Source organism: Cygnus atratus, chromosome 12 (assembly GCF_013377495.2).
Source record: "Cygnus atratus isolate AKBS03 ecotype Queensland, Australia chromosome 12, CAtr_DNAZoo_HiC_assembly, whole genome shotgun sequence".
Lineage (NCBI taxonomy): Eukaryota > Metazoa > Chordata > Aves > Anseriformes > Anatidae > Cygnus > Cygnus atratus.
This window is the reverse complement of record NC_066373.1, coordinates 2334303-2361279: the sequence shown is the minus strand read 5'-3', so window position 1 is coordinate 2361279 and position 26977 is coordinate 2334303. Positions and strand designations below refer to the sequence as shown.

At 47.8% G+C, this 26977-nt stretch overlaps 1 protein-coding gene across 1 annotated transcript; it reads right to left on the bottom strand.

Annotated features, from left to right (window-relative positions):
* Positions 1-303: 303 nt before the first annotated feature.
* KLHDC4 (kelch domain containing 4) lies at positions 304-26454 on the bottom strand. Its single transcript, XM_035566266.1, has 12 exons — positions 26238-26454; positions 25161-25252; positions 24180-24258; positions 22960-23058; positions 20134-20270; positions 13377-13469; positions 12272-12431; positions 5822-5903; positions 3559-3767; positions 1996-2401; positions 1165-1287; positions 304-886 (listed from the first exon to the last, which is right to left on the bottom strand). The coding sequence occupies exons 1-12, from the start codon at positions 26334-26336 to the stop codon at positions 711-713; spliced, it is 1755 nt and encodes a 584-aa protein (XP_035422159.1). The 5' UTR covers positions 26337-26454; the 3' UTR covers positions 304-710.
* Positions 26455-26977: the final 523 nt, after the last annotated feature.

Below are 26977 nucleotides of genomic sequence, written 5' to 3'. Positions count from 1 at the left end.
ACTGCTTCTTGGCTAACGTGAGAAACTGAAGTGGGGGATTCCACAAGCAAAAGCAAAACCCGTTACAGCTAATGCTAAAAAGGAAGAGACTTCTTCTGTTGCATGAATCAGGGGTTACAGTGGCTGTCATACAGACAACCTATGGAAGGATTCCCAGGTTTCTCCAGACAATGCAGCAACACCTCGGGGCTGCTGGTGCATCTTATTACCGCTACCTGCACATTTCACAGAGGGGGCAGCAATCCCTCTGCCACAAGCTGGCAGAAAGGAGAAAAAAATTTGGATGGGATTGAGAAAATCAGGTTGATGTAACCAAAGAAGTTTATTATAGACATCCTTGGGGGCAAGTTCTGGCCCCAGTAAGGGTGGGGAATTTGGGACTAGAGAACCATTGTGATGTGCAGTTTGTCTTCCCAGACTCCAAACAACTTTTGAACAAATGATGACAGTATTATATACTCCAGTCTCAGAACAAGTGCTTGGACACCAATCCTGTTCCTCAAGATCCTCCCATAACCGCCGGGGAATAACAGCACATCGAGAGCGTTAACCAACCAGGCATATTGAGACAGGTCAGCCCAGAGGCACTCCTATGGAGTTCCAGGGAGCCTTCTGGATACACTGACTGCCTGCCACATCAGGCTGATTTCAGTGGGCCCAACCACTGCTCCCAGCATGTTTCTGCACTCACAGAACAGCCTCCACATCATCTAGACTGAATCTTCATAGAATGTCTTTGCCATGGCATGTGCCACTTTCACCACCTTCTTCTCCTTGGCATCTGGGCCCATGTTGCTCCGGGCTAGTTTAATCCAATACTGCTCCGTCCTGGACAGATAGTCTGCGTGCTTCTCATCACGCTGAACAGATGGGTGTTGCTCTTCTCCTAGTACACAATGGGAGGAAGAGAGAAAGAGAGGTCACGAACAGCTAATCAAGTCAGTCTGCTCTCCCATGTGCCAACCCATCCGAGGCTACACTTCAGTTTACGTGTTTAAATGTAATAACCTAAAACCCCCTCAGTAGCCAAAGAAATTTCTCCTACACCCCTTGAGAACCGTGTGCTATGAAAACTTCGCTGAAAATCTGACCTGGATGCCATCAAGTATTGTACCAAAATACACTTTATATTAGTATGAAGTAAACATTCATCTTAATCGTTACCTTCCTCATCTTCGCTCTCTTCTTCAGAGCTCTCTTCTTCCTCTTCCTCTTCCCCGCCTTCTGCACCTTCCATATCATCCTCCTCTTCATCCGACTCCGACTCCTCCAGCCATTCTTGTGCCTCTTTGATTAGAAAGAAAAGAGAAGAAATAAATAACCACCTGTTTCCTACTCCTACACCCAGAAATGTCACGGAGGGAGCCAGGGCAAGGTCAGACATGCTCCTTAAGAGCCCTGCTGTATTTGTTTCCCTTGCAGATCCACACACTGTACAGGGCCTGGATCTGACAGGCAGCAGGGGACAGCAGGAAGAGATCTAATAGAGTCAGGAAGAATTAAACAGCACAGGACAGCTGTGGAAGGCAAGCTGGTTAATGCCAACGCTGACAAGAGTCAAGACTCCTCCCAAGCACTTTACAGCTCCACAATTACGAGAGAGACTCCTGCCTTTCTGCCCTTTGCCTGCTACACATGCGTGGACTGTGAGCTTCCAGGGCAGGATATGCTCCAGGATAATCCATATCCTGGCAGGATATGCTCTGTTTACATGCCTTCGTTTTCAAAGCAGACAGACCAGAGCTCACTCTCTGAAGTTACTGCAAATCTCTGGACAAGACAGGTTTCTGTAGTGGTACTAATTATAAGACACTGCATATCCCATAATTCCAAGCTACTTCTTGTCTAGGAAGAACCACTGTTCATAGCTCATCACCATTCCTTGAGGAAACTCCACAGGTCCTTTCTTTCTAAAATACAGCACTCCTGGAAACCACATCCTGGGCTTTGCTACACTAAAGGCATACATACAGACATCCCACCACCAGAGCTTACTTGGATCCATCTCCACTAGCACTTTCCATTCTTCCATCTTGTGCAGGTCGATGCTGTAGAGGTCACTGAGGGTGAACTGGCGATCACCCACCTCAAACATTCCCCCATACATATAGAGAACCCCGTGCTTCACCGCCAGCATGGCATTTGAACGTGGGCATGGCTCTACTTGTGGGCTCAAGGCTCCATCTTCCTCCTCCTCCTCCTCCGATTCAGACCTCTCCTTCTCTCCTGCAGGCCCAGAGATCACCTGCTTGATCGTCATGACAGTCCCATCTTCTGCCACCACTTCTTTGATGATCTCCACTGGGCCTTGCGGAGCTTGCTTCTCCACCTCTTCATCTCCAGCTCCCTCTGCCTCAGCTTGTCTGCCACGTCTTCGCTTCCTCTTCTCTGACTTAGGTCCCTGTTAATAGGAACAAGAAGCAGAGGGAGACTGCATGTGAACTGTGTGCAGTTAACAGCACATGCAGCAGTTAATACAATACTGTGGATGCTGCTGGGAGGGAGGGGGGTGAATTCAATTATTTTTCACTAGAACTGTAAGCCTCAGGTGAGAGCTACAACCTTCCACTCAGCATGAACTTCTACCAGCCATAAAACAAAGAGCAATGAAACCCGTGGAGAACCCATGGCGTGGAGCTGCTGCCTCTATCAACAGCAGCACTGCTAGAGAGAGGGAAAACAGCATTTTTGCTCTCTCTTGCAGGTATGCACACACGTGCACGTGCACACACACAGTCCACTGGTCTATGACAGGAGCAAGAGAAAATAACCCACCATTTTGTGAAATCGAAACAATTGCTGGGTGCTAAATTACAGTGCATTATCAGGAAGCACTCCAGGTCTTCCAAGTACCGTGTGAAAAGGCTAGAAAACAGTCAGCTAGGAAGGCAGAAGCAAACACCTGAGTGGATGTTTGCCTGTTATTATGTGATTGACTTCTCCTTTTTGAGGACAAAGCCAGAAACAGTGGGGGTGGAAAGAAAGAAGTTCAACCAAGTTGTTTGCACCTTGCTTCCCCCTTGAGAGCGGCTCAAACAAAGCTGAAGATCTGAGGGCCACATTTCTGAAGTACCTATGCGTCAAGGGTTAATATTCCATCCCTTTCGGCAGCTCATCAACAATGGAGAAAAGGGGGAGGCCATTATCTCAATGCAACACAAGATCTTTTCAGAATAGCTTTTACCAAACTAGCTCACGTCAGACTTACACGTGACTGGGAGCCAGCCTCTAGTAAAACACTGGAACTATGTTTTCATGCTGCTTTGCTTCATTTTGCATTACACAACAAGAGGGCACATGCAGCCTGACTCTCAGAGGAAGAGGACTGCCTCCTGAACCACTTTCACTCACTGCACAAGCATCAGGGCTCACAGGTTTCCTCTGTCCCGAGAAGGGTGACAGTCTGCACCGCATTGTGAAAGCAGGGCATGGAAAGTACAAGGGGCTACGTGATGGGGAAGGACTGCGAGGAAGTTGCACGGGGCCAAAAAAAAGAGCATGTTACAGATGATGAAGGAGAAAGAACTGAAGACATTTGGATTATTTTTAAAACAAGACCTTTAGCTGTCCAGGAAACCAGCGGTTTTTCCCAATATCGTAGAAATAAATATCATTGAAGAAGTCCCCTTCAATGCTCTCCTCCTCTTCCTCATCATGCACACCTCCAAACAGAAGGGAGCGGTTATTGGGACCCACTGCCACGGAGAAGCCAGACCTGGGAGTGGGTTTCACTCCAGATGGGTTGAGCCGACTCCATGCCCACTTGTCTGGTAACGGATAAAAACAAACATGAGCATCAGTAAATGGAGAATCGTGACCATTTTCACATCTTTTGAGATCCTTCAGTTCTCCAGCAATCTTTGCAAGTGTCTCCCTGATCCATTTCAGACACTCAGAACCGCACTGTGCGTGCTCAACAATAAGATTAATCAGAACACCACTTGCATTTCCACTTCAATCACCCAACTAATCCACACTTTTCTCCTACTCTTAGAAAGTAGTTATGTTTCCAATAAAAGCAGACGCAGAGAGCTACCTTTACGGTGTGCTTTCTGGAACAAGGGGCCTATTGAAAGGTGTGTACACCTTTACAGGAAGGTGGACTTCAAACCAGGATTGATTAGAGCCTTGGATAGCAAGGAAAGGTACCTCAGTTACCCCACAGGGCTCATACAACACCAAAGTCCCCTGCTACTACAGTACCTTATCTGCCAACTTGCATCATTACCCCCCAAGAACGAGCACAGCTCATTGTAAGGAGACCCAAACTTTAAAAAAGAAAAAAGTACTCAGGAGAAGGCTTGTGCTCCAAGCCCTTTGCTTTTGCTCCAATCCTTCCTACTGTGGATTTAGAGTAAATCCCTAAAATGCAGGCTGGCAGAAGCATACGCACAGGCTAGGCAATGCGTTTCTGAAGGAACCACAATTTCAAAAAGATAAACTATAAACAGGACATAATGCAAGCAGGGTCTGGAATCCAGACAATATATGTGACCAACCTGCCTCCCCAAGTCCCACTTTAAGACGGTTGGGTTTAAGGAAATCAGTCACAGCTTTAACATTTTAGAAAACCAGACCAAAGAAGATTGTTTTACCCCTTTAGCCTAGGACAGAATACACCCTCTCCTAAGGGAAGTGATGGAATTCCTATTTCTGAGGACACTCACAGATAGATGGGAGAAAACCAACCAACCAACCAAGCACTATCCTTACTGGTATCCCTGTTCTCAGTAATTTCACAAGATCGTATCCTAATCTTCTCTGTTAAGAGTTTATAGATGACCCACAACTACTAAAAAGAGCTTCTCAAAAGCAGGAATTTCCAGTGGGAAAAGTTCTGGAATTCATAGGATTTTCTGTTGAGAAACAGAAGAGCAGTGTTCAAAATGTCCCAGAGAACAAGAATTTCAAAATGTTGTTTTAATTCCCTCCCACACGCAAACCAAAAAAAATCCCTAAAATATCTTTCCTTGTAGTTTTTCCTGAAGCTGCCTGTGCAGGCCAGAGCTTCTCACATCGTTACGCAAGGAGCCTGGAGACCCTCCAGTCCATCTCAGACTATTCTGGGGCCAATTGGGAAACGTCAACACAGACGATGCTGCGAGCTAGAAGTGATTCTCCAGCCAAAAGTACACCCCAACCTCCCTCCAGTAGCTCTGCCAGTTCCTCGCAGAAGTTTCTCAAGCAGCTCCAATCCCCGAGCTGTTTCACAGTGTCACTGCTCCCATTCACATCAGCTCTGAAACCAAGTCACCTGGAGATGAGCACCATGGCTCCCTACAGCCTTCAGTTAACCAGCCAGCTTTGCTCAGCAAAGACAACACAGCCTCATCTTTTCAGGCTGTAAAATGGACTGGGAGAAGGGGACAGAAGAGGTGCGGGGCCTGCAGTCTGCTGCAGCAATGAGCACCCATCCCCCATTTCCCTCTGCAGAGCACAGTGGTGGGGAATGGCTGCCTGTATGTGTGATGGCCCACCTTCCTTTCTCCAGCACACGTGCAAAAAAGGAGGACGTAACTTCTCTAATCTCTCTCAGTAACTCCCATTTCTTTCACTCTCTTTTTTTTTTTTTTTTTTAAGCTAGAGTCCCGGTATACAAATGCACTTAACTACTCCTGGGAAAAAAAAATACTTAAATCAACTCATCTGCTGTGTTTAGCCCCAGAGCAAACACTGGGGTATAGTGCTCTTACTTAATAGGGAAATTTTGTCCTGGGTTTGGGGCTTTTGGCCTCTTATTCAACGGAAGAGAGAGAATTTGCATTCACAGTCCTGCAGCATCACTTCCAGTACAGCCCTCCTAGCTGGAGCAGCAGCTTACCTTCCTCCTTGCCTGAGCCTTCAGCCTTCAGCAGGAACATATCTGTATGCAGGGTGCCTTTGTCAACATCTTTCTTAATTCTCTGCAGAGAAGGGAAAGACAGGGATGTTCGGTGAAACAATTTCAATGGCCAAAACCGCAGAAGGCCCAACTCTTCAAGGCCTGGAAAGTCACCCAAATCAGGACGTGCCTTTCTGAGCTCACCACCCCACAGAAAAGCCCAATCACAGCCTGAATCTAGATGTTCCCACGCTGAACGAGCATACATTGTGATAGGGTCAACAAGAAGCCACACAGGTAGTCACGCTGTGCCTCCGGAGCTCACAGCTTTAGCAGTCAAACCAGGCTTCTGTGATGAGCAGCAGCAATCTGAATGCCTCAGGAGGGAAGGGAGGCAGCCAGAAGGGACAAATGGAGGCTGGTGTCTCATGACTTCAAGCACGCCTCACTCAGTCCCATCCTACAAGCGAGTAGTGGGAGACGTGTAACAAACCACAAGCAACTTCTGCCTGTGCCAACCGGAGCCTCCCTCCGCTCTGTGCTCTCCAGGCTGCAACACATCCTGGGGCCTGTGGGCTCATAAAGTCTGCAGGATGCAGTGTGAGGGCAGGAATTTGGGCACCCAGAAAAATAATTATCACAGGGGATGATTTTAAAAAAGAAAGCAAGGATGGGCAGCACCAAGGAAACCCAAGATTCTGCCTTTTACTCTGCCACGGACAGCAGGGGAGTAATTTAACATCTGTGCCTCTGCTCCTCTAGCTGTAAGGGAGAGCAGACACCCGCTCCAAAGTGCCACACACAACTTCCAGCAGGGCTTGTACGGCCCTCTGGGACACTGCCCCTCAATGCTGAGCAGAAGCTCAGAGCGTCTGTGCTGCATCATTTGCACGGCCCAAGCTTAAGAACAGATCTGTGACCAGCAGACCCGCAGTCCCTGCCACCCCCCAACATCCATCCCACTCCAACAAAGGCAGAGGTGACAGCTCTGCCCCACAGCACGACTGCTGCCGTCATTAACAGTATTTGAGCCCCACCGAGCCTTGAGAATCAGCTTTCTCTCCCGACCAGAAAAAGAAGCCCCACTTCCAGCCCTACTACAGGCAACCACAAAACACCAGCAAGAGCAGGATCAAGCCCCAGGTGAAGTAATTAAATGCATCATTTAAAATGCATTTTCCCTTGCTCCTTTCACTGCACTCCAGTGCTCGTAGCAACATGCACCGTTGGAAAGCAGCGCTATGCAACGCCACCGTAGGAGGTCTTTTAATAACGTCATTACCCACCCATCCTTCATGCACAGCTCCTGCCTCCTTGTAATTCCCTTCCTCCTGGGGGCGATGGCATTGCTGTGCTGTGTGACCGCTGCCAGGATGCAGGCAGTGGATCCTGGCAGAAGCTGGGAGGGTTGAAGACCAGTGCTCTGGAAGGAGCAGAGCTTTGGGTGCACGCCATGGTGTCGTCTTGTTCTTGCTCCCTATCTGTACCCAATCCAGCGCCCTGCACTTGGTAGGTTTTGTTACTGTAGGCTACGTTGTGCTGTTATTACGAGGCCCCTTGCTCCAGAAAGCACACCCTGAAGACGGCTCTTAGGAACGGCATTCAATTCTTAGAAAGGCAGAGAGGAAAGGGGAACAAAGTGTGTCTGAGGCGTTGCACAACAACGCTGTAACTCGGGTGATGTTGAAAAGCCCTGGGGAAGGCTGATAACGAAGTGCTGTGAGAAACAGGAGAACGCTACTCACAGTGCAGCAAAAGGGAAGCTTCAGTTAACTCAAAGACCGGGGTCTGTCCTGGGAAATTTGTTGCACATCTTCTTCCTCGCTACATGCACACAAGCATCCCATCAGCGCACTGAAAGACTCAGTCTCCAAGACAGGGTACCTACGCTGGAGAGATCCTCTTCTGTGCAATCACTTCAGTGAAGTCAACAACTGCTCTGTTCTACCTCCCATCCTGGAGCCACAGAACACCAGGCACACCAGGGACAGGAAGCCTGCAGGATCAAGCATCAGTGAGAGGCCTGTTTTCTGAGGAAGGGCACACACAGTGACAACAACTTCTGCCGCTGCCACTTTTCTAGCACATGGAAAACAAGCAAGACAAGGTTTTGCATTGGTCAGCAGTCCTGATGCATCACTAGAGGAGCTGGGGACACAGCTGGAGGGGCTCAGAGCCACCCGCTTTGGACAAAACCTTGAGAGTAGGCTGCCAGGACAAGAAGGCATTAAAACACCTTCCAGGAACAGTGCGCTAAGTACACCAATTTCATGGACTGGCAGTGCACAAATTGTGGCATCTACAGTAGTAGCTCTCAAGTTCCAAGGGCTGTGAGTCACTGCGCAGAGCAAACACCAGGCGCTGACAATGTCACGCTTTGCTCTCTCTGTCACGCAGGTCTCGAGCGGCAGAAGTCACCAGCGAGCTGCAGGCTGTGGGCAGCTGAGCCTTTTTAGTCTGGCCCTCACTTCAAACACCCTTCCAAGCCTCACCTGAGCAAAGAGCTGTCAGAGATGGGTGGAAGGAGGAGAGGAGAGGGGAGAGATGGGCAGGGGGATTCACAGCTTGCAGCACTGAAGCACAGCCCAGCGACTGCAAAGTGCATGTCTGCTAACAGTCATGGAAACGGCCTTTTTTTCCTCTTGCAATCCCAAGTAGGCTGATGTTCGTCCTCAAATACGAAGCACAGATCATGGTCTTGTGTGTAGGGGCCACACAGGCTGAGGGCTGCACATGCACAGCTGTCAAGCACAGCAAGATGAGCACTGTCGGCATGGAAGAAGGGGGAACAACATCTCTTGAGAGAGCTGTTGGCTTCACTATCCTACAGGCTGCGCAGAATAACTGCATCATTTTTCTCCTGAAAACCACACGGCTCCCTGTAGTAAACACACTGCGTATGCAACATGACAAAGCTTCCTGGGCTGAGAAAACCCCAATGAGGTGGAGTGGGAGTTAGTTATTTGTTGTCAAAGCGATGCCTGTTTTCCCCAGCTCACACTGGCTCAAAAGCAGACATTTCACCAGCAAGCAGTACGCTGCTACTGGAGAGATCAATCCCCTCGCAACCAGGACACCCACCTGTTTGCACATACAGGTAAATCAGCAAGTTACAAGAGCTTTATGGGATTTAGCTAAAAACTTCTACCTTCAGTAACAGCAAGAGCCATGCCTATCCCCCTTCAAAGAGCAGGGGGACTGAAGCACGAAGAGCTGTTCGCGAGAAGACTGGGACTCAGGATTCCCTGTGTATAACCTGCTAAACACGGCTAATAAAAGAGAGAGATCAACAGTGGCCAAACACATCCAATTAACAGAAGCCTTTAGCAGGCAGAACTGCGGAGGGAACGCTTCCCACAAGACCTTGCCGTTCAGTCTCCAGCCCTGCCACGAGCAATCTCCCAGCAGAATCCACTTCAGCTTTGCAGAGCTCACCACTAAAAGAAAAAAATAACACACGCTAGCCTCCTTTGGCATCCAAAAGCCCTGCACGCACGCAGTGCCAGCCCCCCCGTGGCTCGTAGGCTGCTTCCACCTGCAAGGTAGAGCAGCGTTAGCCTCCACCACCTCCCGGCTGCATTCGCTGTGCCAGTCAGGCACAGTGTGCTCACGTTGCCTAGCAATAGAGAGGTCTCGCTGCTTTATTCAGCCAAAAATGCAGCTTGCTGCAGCAAGCCCCGTTCCCAGCAAAGGAAACGGGCGAGGACATCTTTAAGATCAGCGGGCGAGCAAGGCTGAGCGTCTCACGGGCTTCTGGGGTATGTTTCGGCAGGGCTGCCAACACCTTCGGCAATCCTTCTGTAAGTGACCACAGGAGTTGTCTTTAATATTCAGTTGTCTTTATATTCAGAAATGATAAACATGAACACCAGGACACCGTTGTGCTAAGGATCGTGTTCTTAGAGTATCAGGCGTGCTCTTGTTCAATTTGTGCACCAACATCCCACGGCAGCAGCACTCAGGGTTGCACAGCTCGCATGTTCTTTTTCCCCTTTTTTTTCTGCGCCCTGGACATTCACCGTTTGAACTTAACATTCTGGGACAGCAAAATGGAGTGGCTGGCACAGGCCAACATGTCTGGGTACCAGGGTTCTTGTCCTGCCTCTGTCCACAAGTACCAGAGTGCCTCAGACACCATTTGATCTTTTCTGCTTCCATTTCCCCAGCCAGGAATTATTCGGGTCGCATCACGGGAATTTAGCAACACAGCCCAGACCGAAAGGCATTACTGAAAACTGACCCTCCGTGGTCAGTTCTTTGTCCAGTTCCAGTAAACCAAGGCATGGACCAAACCTCTCTGCTTTTCCCTTCCTAGCTCACAGTGCCTGCTGCCCTGACTGAGGACGGGCAGATTGATCACTTGATCAGGGAAACATTCTTGGCTGCAAGCCGATAGTGGTGCTCGGGCTTTATAGGGCCCTGACAGCCAGCCTGGTACACAGATACCTATAATTCCACCCATAACTACGAATCTCCTGGGCTTATGTCTCTTTTTGTTTTGGCAACACGCATTATACCCCACCACACAGCTATTTTGGTACAGTACTTCAAAGCAGCTTTACAAGGGCTAACGGGACCACGGGATATAGTGCACCAGAACTGCCCACTGCAGTTTGGTGGTTTGGTGCCTCTGCATCTCAAGAAAGCTACAGAGAAAATTCTCTCCAGTGCTTGGGTCAGTCTGTAGCTTGGCTGCACCGTTCCTGCCCCAAAATTCACGTGTGCTGCAGAAGACACAAGCAAAGTCTTTGTTAGGAATGGCACGACAGAGAGCAGCAGACTCAGCTCTCTATATTACAAAGGAAGTAGACTCCTAACGAGTGCTTGTTATAATCTAAAAGCTGTTCTCCAAGCTGGAGAGGAACTGCATCCAGCTCTTATCCTCGCTCAGTGCCCTGCATAAAGGCTGAGTGCTTACTTGTCACAACAAAAGGCTGAGGGCAGCTTTGCATTCCCCCATCCCTTCTACTTCATTTTTCTTAGCTCAAAACAACCCAGAGCAGTGCAGCAGAGCCCACCCTCGTAAAGCAGAACAGAACTGCAAACACGCGTCAACTTTTGTATTTCCCCAGGGCTCGGTATGCACTTGAAACCCAGCTACTTCCAGTAGCCGTAAGATATCCACACCTGGCAGAGCATGCAAGCTTCCCCCAGCCTCGAGAGCGAGGGAACAAGTCAGAGACAGGAAGCAGACAAAGCCCTTTTGGGTAGAAAATGCCTTTGTATTGTTACTGCTATTTAATCAAATGTGCCTCTGAGGAGTTAGAGCCCTAAGCGCAGGCCATGAGGAGGCACAAATGCTTCTAAATATATAGCCAGACTACTCTCCTCTTTCCCTGCTTTTCTTCTCTGTTCATTTATTCACATCAGAAGAACAACGCGTCCTCCTCCCCCAGCGATGCACTGCTGGAAGCGATGCCTTTCCACTGAGACAGCAGCAGCAGGATCCGGGTCTTCAGTCTGCGTTCGTAACATTAAAAGCTTTCGCAAGAGCCTTTTGCTCCATGAAATATTTACTTCCTCCATCCCAGCATGGAGACAGGGATACTTGGTCAATGAGGACATATGGTCTAAAGGCCTACCCGGTATAAATTACCGTGATTAACAAAGCAAGAAGCAGAGCAGAGGAAGCCTGGTGCTCATCAAAAGTCTTCTTTGGCTTATTGAGTTTGCTAACTAGTGCTGCTGCCGTAACTCTTTCCCTGATCCAAGAAAACACAAGGCTCCTGGCAACCTGCAAGTGCTGCAGCATGGAGGAGTACTGCCCGAGAATGCCTTAAGTTGGCAATAACCACTACCATTGTCAAAAAATGCTGTTTCTTCCAGTTGCTTATTCCTACCTCCAGAACATCACCTCCTTATGTTGGATTAGATTAGCAGCAAAATACGTTAGTTTTAATCAAGATCGGCTCCTCGGTCAGGACAACTGCATGAACAAAGGGACAATTAGAAGACAAGAAGCCACTTCTGGTAGCAGTACTGGCTCACAGCAGCCTGAACAACACCGTGTGTGAACAATGTAGTGGCACAATTGCACAATCACTCCAAGCTGGCACGTCCACCACAGGCTAACTTGCACTCACTACCAGCGGTTTTTGGAGATCTGGCAGCTGCCTGACAAGAGGAAATATCAGCCAAAGCAGCAGCAAGTTACACAATGTGATCACCAAATCTTGCACTGCAGACAACACTTGTGAAACAGAGCAGAGGGAAGGAGCAGAACAGAGATTTGAGTTCCACTCTCCCACACACTAAGCCCATTGCTCTCTCCCGGTGGTCAAAGCACAGAACCCTACAACCACCACAGGTCAAGACCATCGCTTTGACCCTAATTAGGCAATTTGAATTTGTCACATTTCAGTTTTCATTTTAGCCTTTTAGCTTTTCCATCAACTGTTCTGTTTGGCGTTTGGGAAATGCTGCACTGCCTTACCACGAAGTCCCTCCTACCTGTTTGGAGTAGCCTCCATAGATGATTACGCTGCCCTCAGGAGTGGTAGCCATTTGACATCCCGATCTTGGAGCAGGCCCAATCCCCGATGGAGACAGCTTGCTCCAGGTGAAGGAGTCCAAGTTGAAGGCATATACATCATTATAATAGATGTAATCTCTGCAGAGGGCAAATTGGCACACCATGAGGTTTTGTAACAGCCATCATTTAGGACAGGATAAAACATCACTTCAGGAACAGCACCAGGAACCTCTGAAGAGGTGCAACAACTTACTCAACTCTTTGCATTTATGGCTTTTTCTCCTCCTGTAGCCATGGCAATATACAGAAGATTTGTACAGTTGAAGGTTACTATTTCAGTGCAACAACATGCATTTAACAAAGCTTCTTTAAGCAAGACCTCTCTGGGTTCTTTTTTTACCCATGTTATTCCTTACTACAACAGAGCTTTCATCAACTCTTTCCAGGAAACACAATCCGAGGTGACTTAAACCAGAACACAAAAAGATCAAAACAGATTACTGCTATGTCTGTCTAGGGGGTGAGGGAAAAAATAAATACATATATACACACACACACGCTCTCTTTCAACTAGCCAACTCACACACTGCTAGTGGAAAATGTCCAGCTCTGGTTAAACCGGCAAGCACTCAGCCAAATCTAGGGTAGGCTTTACAACTTGTGCTGTGCTCCCAGGGACCGCACTTATGCAGCTTAGCATCTCTGAAAAAATATGTAGCTCAGCTCTCTTCATGGTCCCCATGACAGAGTAGCTGTGCCCTCACACGGCATGCCAGAGCTTACTGGGGAAGACGTTTCTAGGAAGAGAAGGCTCTTTGATGGGAGGCAGAGGCCAAAAGGGATGTACTGAGCTTTAGCTATGAGGATGAGGAGCTACTTCACTGATTATCTAAGTGACACAGTGGTTTCTCAAACACTTGAAGGTTTTAAAACCAAGATCACTTCTCTTTCTAACGTAAAAATACAGTTTGCTAACTATTGCTAAGGAAAATCCTTGTATTAAAGCCCAGCTTCCTGTTGCTTGTGAAATTCTGTTGTTTTTGTTACAGAGTCAATACTACCAACCATCCTGCAGTAACCCACCTTGCACTCTCGTGGAAACCTCCAAAGAGGATCAGCTGTCTTTTGCAAGCAACCATGCGATGCCCACTTCTTCCAGAAGGACCTCCTGATGCCCTGAAAGACAAAGGAATTCCACTCATCAGCAAAGTTCCCTTTCCTCTTAGTGGGCCAGTCCAGCCATGGGGGAACTTTGCTGCCTTAACACAGATGTATGCTTTTTTCCAGAACAGTACATGTGCTCTGCCTGTAACACTTGGTATTTGCAACACAGGCATTTTGCAGTAACAGCTTTATTCCTAGGGATAAGCCATCTAGTCTCTAACAGTACCCAAGACTTGAAGTCTTTTCTGCTATGACTCAGGAGGTAATTTTTCAGGAGAGTTTAATGATTAGCAGTTAGCTCCCACAACTGCAAGAACAGCACTCCAGGCAGAGATGTTTTCTCTAAGTACCAGGTAAGAGCCAAAAACCGGCTCTGACATCCACTCTCCTTCGATGTCGTAGGAAATGACCTATCCATACCATCTTCACTCATCTACCTGCAGCTAGGATATACCACCAAACCAGTGAGAAGAGTGTAAATCACTTAGGTTTCCTCAAGAACAAAGGCACTGCAGCCAAACAAGTTATCACTATTATCTTCCTTATCACAGGAGCATCGCTGCTCTGCTCTATTCAAGGCTGCATGACCTTTCAGTTAAATATGCCACTTCCATTTCCAGGAACAAGCAACATCACCCCATCTGTCACATCCAAAAGCTTCTGGCAAAGCCGGGCAGCTGGCAACGACATTCCTGAGAGGCAATGAAGATGCACCTTCCTTCATGTTCATCCACAGGCAGAGCTTCACATGAGACAGAGAACAAAGAAGTCTTCAAGATCTCTCAGAACAAAGGAAACTTCAGGCCAAACACAGAGAAAAAAGGGTTTTGCTTTGTGTGTTTGTTCTCTGCCCCCTGGATTAATCTATCACATTTTCAGTCTCGCTGAGGAGCCTCCCAAAGCACACACAGTTAGCACCACCTAACCCAGCACGGTTTCTCAACAGGCAGCATCAACACGTGTCAAATGGTTGCAGGAGCAGGGCCTAGAAACCTGCTCTCCGCTGAAAACAACAACAAAACCTAACCCCCCAACCCTCCTGCTCCGCTTTTAACTGGCAGCGGGGAGCTGTAAAGAGCAGTGATGGATTTCTGTGGAGAGAGAAAATGAGAGCCCTTATTCACCATCAGAAATGACAATCTCACACCAGCCATAATGAAGAGCTCCAAGCAGAACAGCAGCGTTTGGGTACGCCTGAATTAATATTGATTGCTTGGACTCTTTATTCTAACAGAGAGTAGGGATTTCTAGGCATTTACTGGATTTTTAAGTACCACCCTGCAGAACATCACCTCTTGTATTAATTTCATCAGGATCTGAAATCATTTTCTCTTCTATAACAAAGCTTCCATGTTATTATTCCAGAGGATGGCACCTTTTAAAATCTTTTTTTTAAAGGAAAGAAGGAATTAGAAATCAACATTAACAATAAAACCTTGTTCCCAGAGAACATCTCCTGCCTTGCTTCTCAAACACATTTCCTGCAAGTCAAAAATCAATTCTGAATGGTAAAACGTTTATTCACTGATGCATGTGTTTTAATAAACAAGTTCCCACAAGCATACAATTAACTCTAAGTCACAAACAAAAACATCCAGGCTGGGGCCTGATCCGAATTCAGAGAAGTCTCACTGGCACCAGCATCAATTGCTCTCAATTATAAGGCACTTCTCCTCTTTCCTTAGGCTAGCAATACAAGCTACGAGAGCAGATGCTGGAACAGTTTCAGAAGGCTTCATCCTGCGCTCTATTTTGCCATCTCAGCTTCCTTGGCTTTAGCATTACACACCGTACAGGCATCAGCTAAAAAGGCCTGTTTATACACTTTGATTTAAGGAGATGCCCTCTACACTAGCAACAACTGCTCTTTGAAAGTATTTTTACATAGACCAATTCATACAGGCCCTTCTTCCCCAAACACAGCGCTGTAAAAACGCATGACACAGTCAAGCAAGAGTGGCAGCAGCATACAGCCATGCTGCCACTCCGGAAGGCACCTGCTGCGAGCTTGAAACCTTGATTCCCAAACGCAGACTGTCTCTTTTTACCTGTATCACTGCTCATGGCCCAAAACAAACATTTTGGAAATGGCTTCGCTGACTTTATGATTAATAGCCTACTTCATGGGGTTGACACCAGAAAGCAGACATGTGGGAGGGAGCTGTAAATTCTCCAGGCTTTTTTTAAAAATAGATCAAAAGATAAATCTGGATAAGGACTGGCTCTACACATGTAAGCAGAAGTCTGATCAAAACTGCTCCATAAGGAATTTGCTTTTGCTTGTGGAGTTACTCTGGGACTTATAGTAATGTTACAGACCTGAATTCAGCCCCCAGATTCAAGAATTAATGACTCGCATGTCACAGTGTCTACAGGCTGCATGAGTGAGCTACCTTTTCATTCATTCCTCCATCCAAAGGAAGTTCAGGTGAATCTCCATGCCTTTTCATCAGGAAAAAAAATAAAATGATGATGCACAGAACTTTCCAATAAATGGGCATTTCAGCACAAAGCATTTTTATTCTCCAGTACACAAGGCAGCTGAAACCCAGGACTTCAGTGTTTCGTATTTTATGGTTGTAAATGCAAACGACAAGTATTCTGTTCATTGGCATACAGGCATTATACCCAGATGTTCGTATACTTATTTAGGAGGTACACAAGTGAAAACACAATTGCCACAAGGCATGGAACCCCCAGACCAAATCCTTTGCAAAGTCAATCAACAGTCGTACATTTGGATCTTCATCTACCAAAGAACAAGCTCACAAGCTCAATTCTGGTCTGCCAGAAGTCTGCACCAAAATACCCTTCTCTTCTTGAAGCACCAAAGCACCTTTCTACCTTGTGTTGCAGGATCTGATCTTTCCAGTGACAAAGAGCACACGAGCAAGAACAGTCATCAGTCATAAACAAACCTGTGCTGAAAGGCATCCTGCACTGCAGCGACTGCTCCAGTTCTCTCTGTAAACAGCGTTAAACATACGCTTGTGAAATGCTACCCTGAAATATTTATAGCACCACATCTCACAAAACTGTGAAGTATCATTAGCATGCCAGAATTAAAGGCAAGGGAGCTATCCAGGTTCATAAGCAAGACAAAGAACTACACAGAGGAGGGATCTTCCAGTTCCCAAGTACAACCCCAACGTGTGACACTCCCCGTCTCTCTTCGAGGGAGTGCACTGGGCCACACGGAGCTGAACAGAAACGTTCTCTCTAGGAAGGAATGAGGCGATTAGGTTAAAATATTGCGTAGCTCTAAGGCAGAGTAGCAAACTCGTGCATTGACGCAACCTCATGGATCACACACATGATCAGGTGGTCCCAATAAGTCAGCAAAGTCAGTTACTGGCATGTCTTCTAACAGGCTGGGATTTGTTGCATTTGGGCCATCTTCGTGCACGCAAAATGCAAGTGAATATAGCTGCTTGCAGTTTTTAACTCTGTCAAGCTGGCTGACACGACTGTGGCTCTGCGCTAGGAGATACTGGAGATCCACCTCCCCAGCAGCCTTTGCAGACACGGAACAGGGGTGAGTTATTCAAGGTTTTCTCTTCAAAGGTGTTTTACAGGCAAGTTTCTTATGGCACCAAGATGGTCTCTGGCACAAACCACAGGCCAGGAAGGACAACACAGTTGTCTGAAATCTAAGGTGTGGGGCTGGAATAACCAGAAGGAAGTGCAATGCAGTAGACGTTAAAAATCAAGAGTTTCAAAAGCACAGAAAAATCCCTCATACAACTCAACAATCACCTCTGTCCTTTCTTCTTCCCCTTCCCAAGCTGACTGTCATCATGATGCTGTATGGAAAAACAGAGAGGCAGCAGAAACTTGATTTTCACACTCAGCCAGGTTAGCATTAAAACAAAGACATCCTCTCACAGCCTCCTCCACCAGATGCCTAATTAATGCAGCTCTTGGAGCTCTGCCCGAGGACGGGGAGGAGATGCACCTTGTTTTATTTCAACACTGGAACCAGAGCACGGGTGGTTTCAAAATTACGGCAAGACTGAAAGACAGCTGTCCACCCAAATGCCCCAGGAAGTTCAAATGGAGTTGATCCTGCACGGGGCAGGGAGGAAGGAAAGATCATCCCCCCAGGGCACTTTCACTCATAGAATTTACGATGCTCACTTCAGAAATGTCAACCCATTTACCTACTAAGAGACAACAAAGCATCAATGTCTCCAAATGCATCCTTCCACTGTGTCATGGCAGCCAGTGTTGACTACCAACACCCAGGGACAGAAGGCAGCTTCGGGTAGCTGGAAAAGCATGGTACCTAGAACTTGCTTCTGCTTATCAGAGGAGTAGGAGCTCACCTTACCGACCTGCTTCCCTCCTCGCTAACCATAATAACCCATCACAAGCTCCAAACAAGTTCTCTTGCCATGGTTTAGTCCACCTGGGGCCAGGGACTGCTGGCGGTGTCCTGCAACTTGCAGCACATGCAAACTTCATGCTCTGCTCCAGGGTGGGAACAGAGGCTCTTGCAGTACACCCAGCATCCCCGAGGCTACTGTACCACATGAGATACGATGCAGGCTGAGCTGAGCCTTGTAACTACCTAATTTCATCTTCCCAGGCAGGTCAGGCACTGCAGCATTTGTTTCAGGAGTGGATAACCCTAAATCAGCTCTACAGCAACGCATCTGCAAATCCACAGGAGAACAATTTGCGCCATCGCTGGTGGAACTAACGAAGCCTCATCCGGATTCTCTGATGGCTCACAAAAAACAATCTCCCGCCCTCGCTCTCCCTGCAGCTGGGTATTAACACTGCTCTCTGGTGAGGCTTTTTTTTTTCAACCCAGAGTTTGGTTGAAATGTCAACCCTTTCTCTCAGCAGGGACTCTATGGGGATCATCACTTCCTCTCCCCCGCCTGCGTTCACGAAACTGGTAGGGCCGTAATGCATTCGAGCTCCATCCCCTTTATTTGGCTGAGGCTGAGCAAGGGATTCGGAAGTTATTTTGGGGGAGCTGGGGGGGGGTACAGTCACAGTCATTACGTCGGCTTCTGGCTCGCAACAATAGGCAGAGCAGCCTGCACGCTGACAGGTCTTCTTAAGCCTTGCACCTCTTAAAGAGCCCTCCATCATTCTGGAGAGTTTCTCTCACCCCCACTTCTCAAAGCCAAGCAGGGCTCACTAGAGTAAACCCGGCTTCCTGTAACATGACAAATTACAGCTGCTATTAGATTAACGCTGCCAGGTCTGGAGCCAAGAATCACACTGACAGACAGGAACCAGCCGCTGAAGAACAGAGCAGTTTTCCCTCAGCCTCCCAGAGGTACTCAAAAGGATGATCCCCAGACTCTCGCAGAGCTGTTGCTGCCAGGATACTGCGCTGTGTAGCATCCTTTCAAACCCTGCATGGTTTGGACTCCTTGGGGTTTTTTGCTCTTTGGCTCCCCTACACCTTCCACGCCAGAGCCTCTTCCGTGCTACGTTAACATTAGCAAAATTAAACCTCCAAATTCCCCTCGTCAAGCAATCCCAGTGCTCCCATTTTACGGGGGGGGTGAAAGGCAGACAGGCACCAGGCACGATGAGTCAATGCGTGGCCTCAGGCATGTGCCAAGGCAGAGGCAGGGTATCCATTTCTGCATAGCCCAGCCCTGAACCACCCTCTCAATTACCGCACGAGAAGAGAAAGACGCAGATGACAGGCACCTGCACTTTGTAAGCGGGGCAAGACTTGATCAGCCCAGGCAGATTTAGGGCTTTCCACCAGAAGCAAGGACAAGGAGTTCACACTCAGGAGCTTGACGGGTCAAACAGCAGATGAGCAAACATTCAAAAGCTGCTGCTTTCCCCAGCGGCACCTCAAGGGTCAGCTGTGCAGGAGCTTCAGCCCAGCCAAGGCTGTGTTCTGGCTAATTTTGCAATCAAGACAATCCCAAAGCCTAAAAGAAAGTATGAGTCGAAGTCAGAACCAAAGCCACATCTCTTGCCTCTCAGTTTACCAGCTGACCCACCAGAAATCTTCATCTCATGTGTAAATATAAGTGAGCAGAAAAACCTAGAAGCCAAAGGTTAAGGAAACATTAGCAGACTCTGGGCCAGATCCACCGAAGATATTTAGGTGTCTACTCCCATCAAACATTTCCAGGGCTTCTGGCACATACTTACCCTGATGGGTCTGAATTACTGGTTTATCCCAAGGAATCTTTAGACAGAAAATGCCAGTTATCAGGAGTGAACTGGGCCCTGTGGGGAAGACAAGCTGTCTTCTCAAGCAATGGTAAAACTGGGCGAGATCCTTTGAGGTTTAGCACAGCCCAGCCACGAGCACAGGCCCAGATGGAGCCCAAACTGAGCAACAGTTAATGTTTTCAAGTTGCATACCTACACTCGCTGTGACTGGGAGGACACAGTGCTGTTCAGGATACTCCTTTCTTCAGTTACTTAACACCCAAACACATCCGTGCTCCAAAAGGCACTTAATAAATAAAATGGCTTTGTCCTCAATGGACTTGGAACACACCTCCCATTTCCACTTCTTTCTGGAGGTTGCCCTGTCCACCGTTTCTAGCACAGGCACCTCTGTACTCAAGGGAGAGCTGAGCAGACAGCTGTGAAACCACAGCACCACAGCAGGAACCAAGTTCAGACCATGCTGACACAATTCCTCGTGAGGTCAACGTTGTTGACTCGAGAACACACCACTTACTTGATCTGCTCCCAGGTCTTGGTAGCCAGATGCAGGACCCAGAGATCCTTGTAGTGGTAGAACTGCTCCCCATTGGGAGACGCAAACTCCCCGCCGAACACCCAGAGCTGCCCACCAGCTGTGGGCACCACCGCTGCCTGTCAGGAGAAGAAGGAAGAACAGGATCAGACAAGAGTGCAGGAACCAGGGACAGGTCAGATGCACAGTTGCCACCAAATACCAAGGAGTAAACAAGTAGTAGCAGCTACTGCTGCCGTGCTTGGCAAAAGCAGCTCTCTGGGGCTGAATGAAGAGGAATTTTAAATGTAAGCTACTCATTGTGTGGCACATCTTCCCTACGGCACAGGAAGGTGGGCCAAGGAACTCACTCCCGAGCTTCTCTAAGAAGCATCTTGGGATTTGGTTTAAGAACATAGTTCAAATCTTTCTGTTCAGCAGAGGAAATCTCTCCACAGCTAAGGTTCAGCAACAGTTCACCCATCCTTTAGTCATGTGAACAGCATCGTGCAGAAGACATACTGGCGGATGATGAACCCTAAGCCATCAGAGGAACGTGGGCACTTCCTGCCTCTAAAAGGCGTGTAACATCCCAACATCGGGCAGGCACAGTAAGGCAGGGAAAAGTCTTTTGGAAAAGGTCATTAAGTGCATAACCGCCCTTTACACGCTACCATTTTTTGTAGATTATTAAACAAAAAACAGTTCAGAAGCCAAGCTGCAGTGCAAGTCCAAACCTGAAGCTTTCCAAGACCTGAAACGCATTACTGCTCTTATCTGAAGGAAAAAAAAAATAACACAAACACAGAAGGAAGTGTGCAGTATTTGAACAAAAGGAGACTGTTACCGCTTTGGCTGAGGCAAGCAGCAGCAGAGAGAAGAGTATCAAAGGGATTTGTTTTATTATTTTTGCACAGAGCAGCATCAAAACACCCTGTTGCAACACAAGCTGACAGTTACGAGGCAGGAAGCGAAGAGCAAGACTCCACTTAGCTGGAATTATCTGCACAGGGACTAAGAAGCAAAATACAGGTATCCCAAAAAGGGATCTAAGCTTTTTTCCCCACACATTTTTTCCAGGGTACCCTCACAAATCAGTATTGTTATCCCAACTTCTTCAGAAGGGCTTCATTACCTGCCTGTCTTTTCCAGCAAGCAACAAAGAAGATTTCTAGCATTAAACGTATGACCATGCCCTGACACAAACCAGCCCGTACACGCAACAATTAAACATGACAAAACACTGGGTGTGTTTGCAAGCAGGGTTTGTGGGAACATGAAGTTACCTAAAAACAAAGGGGATCCACGCCTGATTTTCATGGGTATCTAGTGATTAAAAACTTAAGTGAAGGTACAGACAACAGCCTGCTCATACTTGTGTGTGTCCTTGTGAAGAGCTGGCTCTAAATTCATTACACAGCCAGACCTTTTTCTCAAACAGCTCAAACTGACAACAGCCAGCCATGGCTATTCTCCCCTCAGTTCTGTTGAACTGATGTAATGAAACCAGCCTAAGTCAGAGGACTGTGTGTCAGAGACCAGAGATGACAAATAAGACTGAAAACATGCATAGACATACTCCTATTTACCTTTAAGCTAATGCAGAAAACGTGTTAAAAATAAAGTCACAGGGAAGACAACAAGCCATTCAGCTAAAGAGGCTGAACCGTCTCCTGTGTGACTGTAATTAATTATCAGACAGAAAACTCATTGCTGAAGCACGACTCCTCTGGTATGTTTCTCATTTTATGTCTGCTATAATCCAGTTGCAGCTCCCTGATGCACAGGCTGCTCGCTCAGCTCAGATTCAGCTTCTAGACAGCCACCTGCTGGCTACCAACACACAAACAAGCACCTCTCAACTCCACACCCACCAGGCAACCTCCTTTTCACCTCAGGGAAGGAGTATTTGAATTTCTGGCCTCCTTGTGGAATTTGGCCTCCGAAATCAAGATTTTAAGCACCACAAGGTTGCCCAAATATCAAGTCAAAGCCTTTCTTTTTAAAGAAAGCACACGCAGCTCAGAGCAAGGCTGGCATTTAGGCACAGAGTAACGAGGGAATATGAACCTAGCCAGGGTATTGGATCTTACCAGGAAGCTCTAAAGAGCTTTGGCCACAGGTAGGAAAATAACATTCGCATCCTGTACGGCAGCTTTTGAAATGTACCAGTCACCCAGCCACTTGCTGCAACAGGCAAGATAATCTATCTGACAGCTGGCGAGGGCCAAAGACCTGCAAAAAATACAAGTCTCTGATCCAGTTTCTACGTCCAGTTTCTTTTTTACATAAAGTAAACAGAAACAAATCCTTCCACATCACAACCAGCCAGCGACGTTCATGACAGAGGCACCAAAGAGGTGAGGTCTAGGAGAGTTCCATGATATCCCAGCAAAAATTCAGACAACTTTGTCCACTGCCTTTGCGGACACTGAAGAAAAACAGTCCACATGCCACAAAAAATAAAATAATCACAAGCCAAAGGCAGGACACATCACAGAGCATCCGGGACACTTGGCAAAGCCCAACTGCTACGTGCTAGCAGGGATACCTGACACTGACGGGTCTTTCACACTGCTGGAGTGGTGGGATCTGTAGTGCCCACAGAGGCAGGCCTGTCGCCACTAATCATGCACAGCAACCCAGCCATCCGTAGCACTGTGGTCAAATTCTAAGTTACGCCTGACCAGCGTTTTGAAAATCCAGCACCTTCCTGGAATTTTGGATGGTTGAGCTGGTTCCCATATAGTGCAGCAAAACAGGCCATCTTCAAAAGAAGAGCCGTCATTAAAACAGTTCCAGCTGCTGCTTTGGCACCCTGCACCTTACCTGGTGAGCACATCGCCTTGGGGGTGGGTTGGGGATCTCTACTTTAGTCCAGCTGTTCTTCCGGATGTTGTAAACATACAGTTCATTATACAGGTACGTCTGTTAGAGAGGAAAAAAAAAACAACAAAAAAACAAAACTGATCACCACAGCTCTCTGCTGGACAGGATCAGTCTGTCCAAGCATAGGCACCCAGAGGGTTATCTGTGAGTTAGGCAGAGAAGGTACGCAGCTCCAGCTTTCCATTCAGATTTGTAGGATCACGGAATGATTTAGGTTGGAAGGGACCTTAATGATCATCTACTTCCACGCCCTCTGCCATGGCCAAGGACACCTTCCACTAGATCAGGTTGCTCAAAGCCCTGTCCAACCTGGCCTTGAAAAGCAACAGCTCACCAGCCTCCACCGGGCAGGGAAGGAGGGCAACGACCTCCTCCACTAGCCCTAGAGTCAGCAACTGTTTTAGTGTGAGCCACTGGACTGGACTGTTCCTTCCCAAACCCTTGGTTAAGACTGTGACAGCTTGAGGTATCAGGGCTTACGAAGCTGGAGCTTAACAGAGATGTGCAGGTTAAAGTTGTCCAAACTGCTGCTCAACTCCAGAGACAGTAACAGCTTAAGGTAGTGAAGCAAACAGAATTAGTTTAGTACATCACATGGGATGGTCCTCAGGGGGCAAATATCACCGGGAGGCTTGAGTTTTCTAACTACAGTATGCACTTCTCAGGGTTGGAAAGACCAACGTGTCTCCAGGAGCACAATAAACACGTGCAACTTGCAGAAATTCAGTAAAAGCGTTCCCACTCGCAATTATTTGCTACTGTACACATCTCCAAGGCAGGCAATCCCTTGCCAGCTGCAAAACTGCAGAATTATCTTGCTTTGAAAGGTGGAAGACTGAGATTCTTCAACAGTTATCAAAAATGAGGGTCAGAGATGGCTACTATTAAGTCTGGAGAAATTATGAAGCCCTGAAATATTGATGCCGAGACAATCACTCTGACTCCTTAATGGGTTCTAGCATGTCTCCTTCCTGCCAACTGTTCAGGCATGAGACAGTATCACAGCAGAATTAAAAGGCTATTTTGCTCTCATTCAGGAACGAATACATATTTTATGACTGCTGCTTTGAATCTTCGCTTCAAATGAGACTCATGCAAATTACAGTAAAAGGCAGGGGGAGTGCAGAAAAAAAGAAGAAAAAAATTGAAGTATACATTACTTTTTGGCCATTGAAATATTCACCTCCAAAAAGGATCAATTCGTCTTTCTCAGGGTGAGCAGACAGGGAGCCATTCAGCCTGCAAGCAAAAGAGGGATGACCAAAAGAGTAGATGTTAAGACTTGTAAAACTCAGAAGCTTGCAGCCTTTAACTCAGCTAGCATTAGCACCTCAGCCCTCTAGACACAAAAGTCTCTCCATCAGCTGCCAAATTAGTAGGCTGTGATTTTCACCCCAGGGTGAAAAACTCCCCAAAGAAATTAACTTCTTAAAAACTTTCAGCAAGATTAATTTGACACCGTCTGAAACCTTCTCCTATTTTAGGCGCACACGTTACAGTGTCATTTAACATGCCTTTTGACGTGAGCTCTTGAATTTTAATGTTGGTGTGTCGAGAACAAAAATTAGTTTTATGAGGGCACATAACTATGGGTAGAACTGAGCTGTCTCATATCAACTTATCTGCATCATTCTTCCGCAGTCACCACTGTTCACCACTCATCCTACCAAAGTACTATTCACCGTGTGGAGACTGACTTGTTCCTCCATATCGGGAGGAAAAAGATATCACGCAGAGGGGTTTTTAACAAGCCACATCAAACAGACATACAGAACCTAGCACCATGCAGACCCCAGGCCTACAGATCAAGCGTCTCGTCCCTCACAGCACATCCTTGTGAATTCTTTCAGCTTCCTAGTCCAAATCCAAAGGTTCCTTTTAGCTCTTACTTTTGCAACGCCCTTTAACTTAATAGTGCTTTGACTCCTTAGCTGTACTAGTGGGATGATTAAAAAGGGAGTTTTAAGACTAAAAAATATGTGTTTGGTCCCATTCTTAATCCAGGGATTCAATATACCATATACTTTATAACTCCAGGTATCAGCCAAGCCAGATATCATGCTCTCAACAAGTAACTTTACATAAATAAATTTCATAAATAGCTGTGTAAGGGATGGTCAAAGTCTCACAAAACCTCTTACCTGGGTGAGGGCGGTGGGCAGGCTGTCTCAATTACTTGGGTCTTTTTAGCATCTAAACTCTGGAATTCTGCTATCAGGGCTTCAAGATCCTCCTGAAAATAAAAACACAGACATAAGTTCCTTGATATGCACAGAACCACCAGCACACCATACAAAACCAGTGTTCGCTCCCAGAATTTCCCCATTAAAAAAAAAAAAAAAAGTCTGCAGACTTTTTAGACTTTTTTTAGACTTCAGTCTAAAGAAATGGATGCTGAAGTACTTCCATATATGCTTTAAAGATTAGTCTCTCCTAAAACACTGACAAGTTGCTCAGAAGAGGCCTAACAGGGTGGCATGCAAAGTGCATTTAGCATGCACCTGCTGCTCCTGCAGCAAAAACATCGCACAAATGGGCATGGAAATAGCTATTATTTAAACCCTGACAAAATTATGACCAAATATATGCTACAACCCAACTAGTCCTCTTCTTTGTCTGCAATGGAAAACTGCCCAAATGTCATGGGAAACTCTTGTCTACTGCCAGTTTATACTTTAGCTGGAGAGAAACCTACACGTATTTTTATCCCCTTCCAGGATTAAATTTAAATCTGCCTCCGAAGAAGTACAGGAACACCGAGCACCGAGGGCACAAGCAGGCCGGCAGCTAGGGGGAGTTTCTGATCCAAAGTCTCTCCGACAGCCCCATGCTCACCACCTCCATCAGCCAACCCTTCCCTGCCAGCAGCTGCATCCCAGCAAACTTCCAAAATCTGGGGATTTCCCCCCTGTAGCATGGCAGCAGCTCTCCCTGCAGCCAGCACAGGCATACGCCGGCACCTTCCCTGTCTGCAGCTGTGCATAACGCTGCATTCACGCAGCGAAAGGGAGCACAGAAACATTTTCCTTCGCTTTTAAGGCCTCAAGAAAAGGCTGGGGGAGATGGAAGGCAACTTAAAGCACCATTTCTCGTTCTCGCACCCTCCTTTCTCCCGAGGTGCCCTCGACCACACGCCTCTCCACCTCAGCTCTCCCTTCCAAGGGAGCAGCGCCCACAAAACTCCCCGAGACCCGCACCGCCCCTCCGCCGCCCCTCACCTCCTCCTTCCTGGCTCTGCGGGACACCTTCCTCTCCATCTTCGCCGCCGTCTTCTCAGCCCCCTTCCCCTTCTTCTCCCGCTTCCCCTTCTTCCCCATGGCGGCAGGCCGCGCTAGGCCGCGCGGGACGCACCGCGCTCGCCGCGCCGCCCTCGCCGCCCTGGGTGCACCGCGGGGCGGGCAGCGCCGCCGGCCTCGGCCCGGTGCTTCCAGGCCGCGGCCCGCCTCCTGCCCGAGCCGCGGGGGCCCTCTGCAGGCCCGGCTGGCTCAGCTCGGCTCGGCTCGGCTCCTGGTGGCCCCGCCGCCTTTCCTCAAGCAGCTCCGGGTTGGGGCTGAGGCAAAGCGGCGAGCTGGGGCTTCACTGTCCCGGTTCTGTGAGGCTCGCTGCGCCGGGCAGAGGTTTTAACCCAGCTCCACACACTACCTATAGCCCACCCGCCGAGTCCGAGCCCCTTTTTGTGCTATCTTTTTGTATTCCTCTCCTGAGAAGAGGCAGTTGAACCCACAAAATGGCCCCCTCCCTCACACAAAATGGAAGCAGAGGGCCTGTGGGTGGCCCCAGGGCATGAGCCTGGGGGGATGCACTGGATAAAAATAAAAGCGAACTGTGGGATGAAAGTGTTGGGGATTTGGGGGCTGCAGGAGTGTTTTCATTTTCAGCAGCAGTTATGGAAAGAGAGTTTGTCATGTTGGTGAGCCGAAAGAAACAGCGGGTACTGCAAAATGATGCTGGGCAGCTG